Below are 2,666 nucleotides of genomic sequence, written 5' to 3' on the forward strand. Positions count from 1 at the left end.
TAATTTTTAACCTGGTAAAAGATATTACATAACATTTTATTCATTTATTTCTGAGAGTATTTTAAATACATAACATAAAGAATAAAGTATTACTTGTGTATTTTACATTAAGAATGAGGCATATAGTAATTTAGACTAAAGTGTACATGTGATAAATATATGTCACGTGCCTGCTTAATTTATCTCAATTCAATTTCATCAGGTATAAATGGTGTAAGCAACTAACACTATATTTTAGAAGAACTGTTTTATTATACATACTTCAACTTTATAATGACTATTATCTTAATAGTCATTATATTAATAGTAAGAATTACGCAAGGCTACTTGTAAATGATTCCTAGTTTCCTCCACTGTATTTTATTTTTCTAGTACCTTGGCTATTCTCTTTATTTAACTTAGATCAATGATTGCTTCAGCAAAGTTACCTAGTTAATGTCAATACACCTTTGGCACTAAGGTCTCTAATATATACATTACTTTATCCTGATAAAATTCGCTGAGTACCTACTATGGGCCAGGAACGCGTCCTGAATGTAGAGAGATGGAATGTGGGTGACACAGCTGCTATCTGAGGTGGTTCAAGGAGAAAATCAGTGGCACAGACAAGTCAAAGGTGACCTCATGAAACTTCTGAAAGTACATTCATTTAAATAAACATTTTTGAACCATTTGAAACAGAGCATATGCAAATGATGTGAGAATGCAATTTCGTGCATCATCTGCGTTTAGGACCAGCGTGCATCTCAACATTGCTGTCCTCTGCAATGCCACGTGCACCAAGGGAACAATACATTTTTTTATTATGTCAAAGAATGCAACTATCTTTCTTTTCAGAAAGTGTAAATGAGTTACTCCTCTGCCTATATAAAATACTATTAGTGTTGAAAAGTAAACTGAATTTTCATATTCAGGATGGTAAGGCTGAGCACAGAAACACAGGATTTGAGTTAAAGAACAAATTTTGAAAGTCAAAAGATGAGCAAATAGAGACTTTTGGAGAGATTTACCTCCCAGACGGTTAAGTGTTAGTATGTCAAATGGAGCATCAAACTTGCAGCCAGGCCAGGTGCACAGTGGGCTCGTGCCTGTCCTCCTAGCACTCTGGGAGGCTGGGGAGGGAGGATCGCCTGAGCTCAGGTTTTGGAGACCAGCCTGAGCAAGAGCGAAACCCCGTCTCAACCAAAAATAGAAAAGTTACTCTGGCGTTGTGGCAGGTGCCTGTAGTTCTGCTACTCAGGAAGCTGAGTCAGGAGGATTATCTCTTGAGCCCGAGAGTTTGAGGCTGCAGTGAGCTCAGCTGACGCCAGGGCACTGTACCCAGGAGGGCCACAGAGTGAGCCTACCTCTCCAAAAACAAATGAAATGTGTAGACAGGTATTTGTATACAAAGTATCTGTGTGTATTAGGTAAGATTCTTTACTGAGGAGGGCAGCTGTAGAACATAATTTCAGGGTTCCTCTTCTCTGCTGTAAAATCCCCCTTTTAGTACACGAAATACCCCCATCTGGACCTCACCATGTTGCTCTGAATGGTGAGGAACTGATGTGGTTGTGGCTCTAAGAAATACCGGTGTGTCCCAATCCAGAAACCTTGCATTTATTTACAGGGCACAATAAAAACTTAAAAATTTTTCAATTAGGGTTCAGGAGATAAAAATAACCTTGGAAACAGAACTTTCAGATCAAGTCGCCTCAATAGTCCATAAGTGATCTTATTTGGCAAAGACAATACACTCATCTTCTTCATCATTTTCTCCTAATATTCAGGAATAATCAAAAGTGAAGGTAGTTTAGAATATAAGTGTAAGACAACCCCTGGAAAACAGAAATAAAAATCACTTACTTGATATTATCAAGACAGCCTGATTCAGGTTTCAGGATGGCAGTGTGATGAAACATTTTATATAAAGCAATCCCGAGGAAGATTACATTAAGCTGGAAAGCAAAAGGTAGTGTTATGTAGCATAATTGGGGAATGAAAAAAAAAAAAAGAAACAAGTCTATTCTCTGTAACAGATGAGTTGTTCTGGGAAATTAGCTCTCACTGCACTTCTAAAGGAGTTGGATCAGGGATGACGGCCTCATGTTCAGTAAAGGCAAAAAGCCAGTTTTGGGAATTGGGATACCACCGGGCCACAAAGCACCGCTCTGCCAAATCATATAAAGACAAAATCGACTGCAGTTGGAATGATGCTATGGAAATGTTGAAACAACTCAAAGTCCAGTATATTTAAAAAAAATAAAAACAAGAAATAATAATCGTTCTTGGTGTGTTGCTGTTTCTACACTCTGAACATTGCTCCAGATTTATCACTTAGGGATACATTTTCAAATAGTACATCAGAGAAGCAGAAATACTAACATCAATATATTTTTGTATAACTAGTTCAAAAAGATTGTAGAACGCTGGTTAAGTTCTGATACTACAAGGAGCTAGGATCAAAGCAGAGGAAATCTCCAATGTTACTATTCTATCTCTAGGACCAGAAAGAACCTATGAATTACAGCAAAACGAAACAAAAAGTCCAGTTAAATTCTATATACTATGTGCGTGTAAACTGTTACTAAACCGCGTGTTGAATTGCCTGGGGCCATCCGATTAGTTTATAATTTTCACTCTCTTAACTGAGTGGGATAGTATATACTTAAAAGACCCATCATGGG

General features: G+C 37.4%; 1 protein-coding gene across 1 annotated transcript in view; it reads right to left on the reverse strand.

Annotated features, from left to right (window-relative positions):
* Positions 1-2,666, reverse strand: part of ADGRL3 (adhesion G protein-coupled receptor L3) — a 372,824-nt gene that overhangs the window by 63,016 nt on the left and 307,142 nt on the right. The window contains exon 18 of the mRNA XM_023518203.1: positions 1,846-2,009. Coding sequence (XP_023373971.1) covers positions 1,846-2,009 — 164 coding nt within the window. The remainder of the gene's footprint in view (positions 1-1,845; positions 2,010-2,666) is intronic.

This window comes from Otolemur garnettii, unplaced genomic scaffold (genome assembly GCF_000181295.1).
Source record: "Otolemur garnettii isolate 467f Iridium unplaced genomic scaffold, OtoGar3 scaffold00130, whole genome shotgun sequence".
In the NCBI taxonomy this organism is placed as follows: Eukaryota; Metazoa; Chordata; class Mammalia; order Primates; family Galagidae; genus Otolemur; species Otolemur garnettii.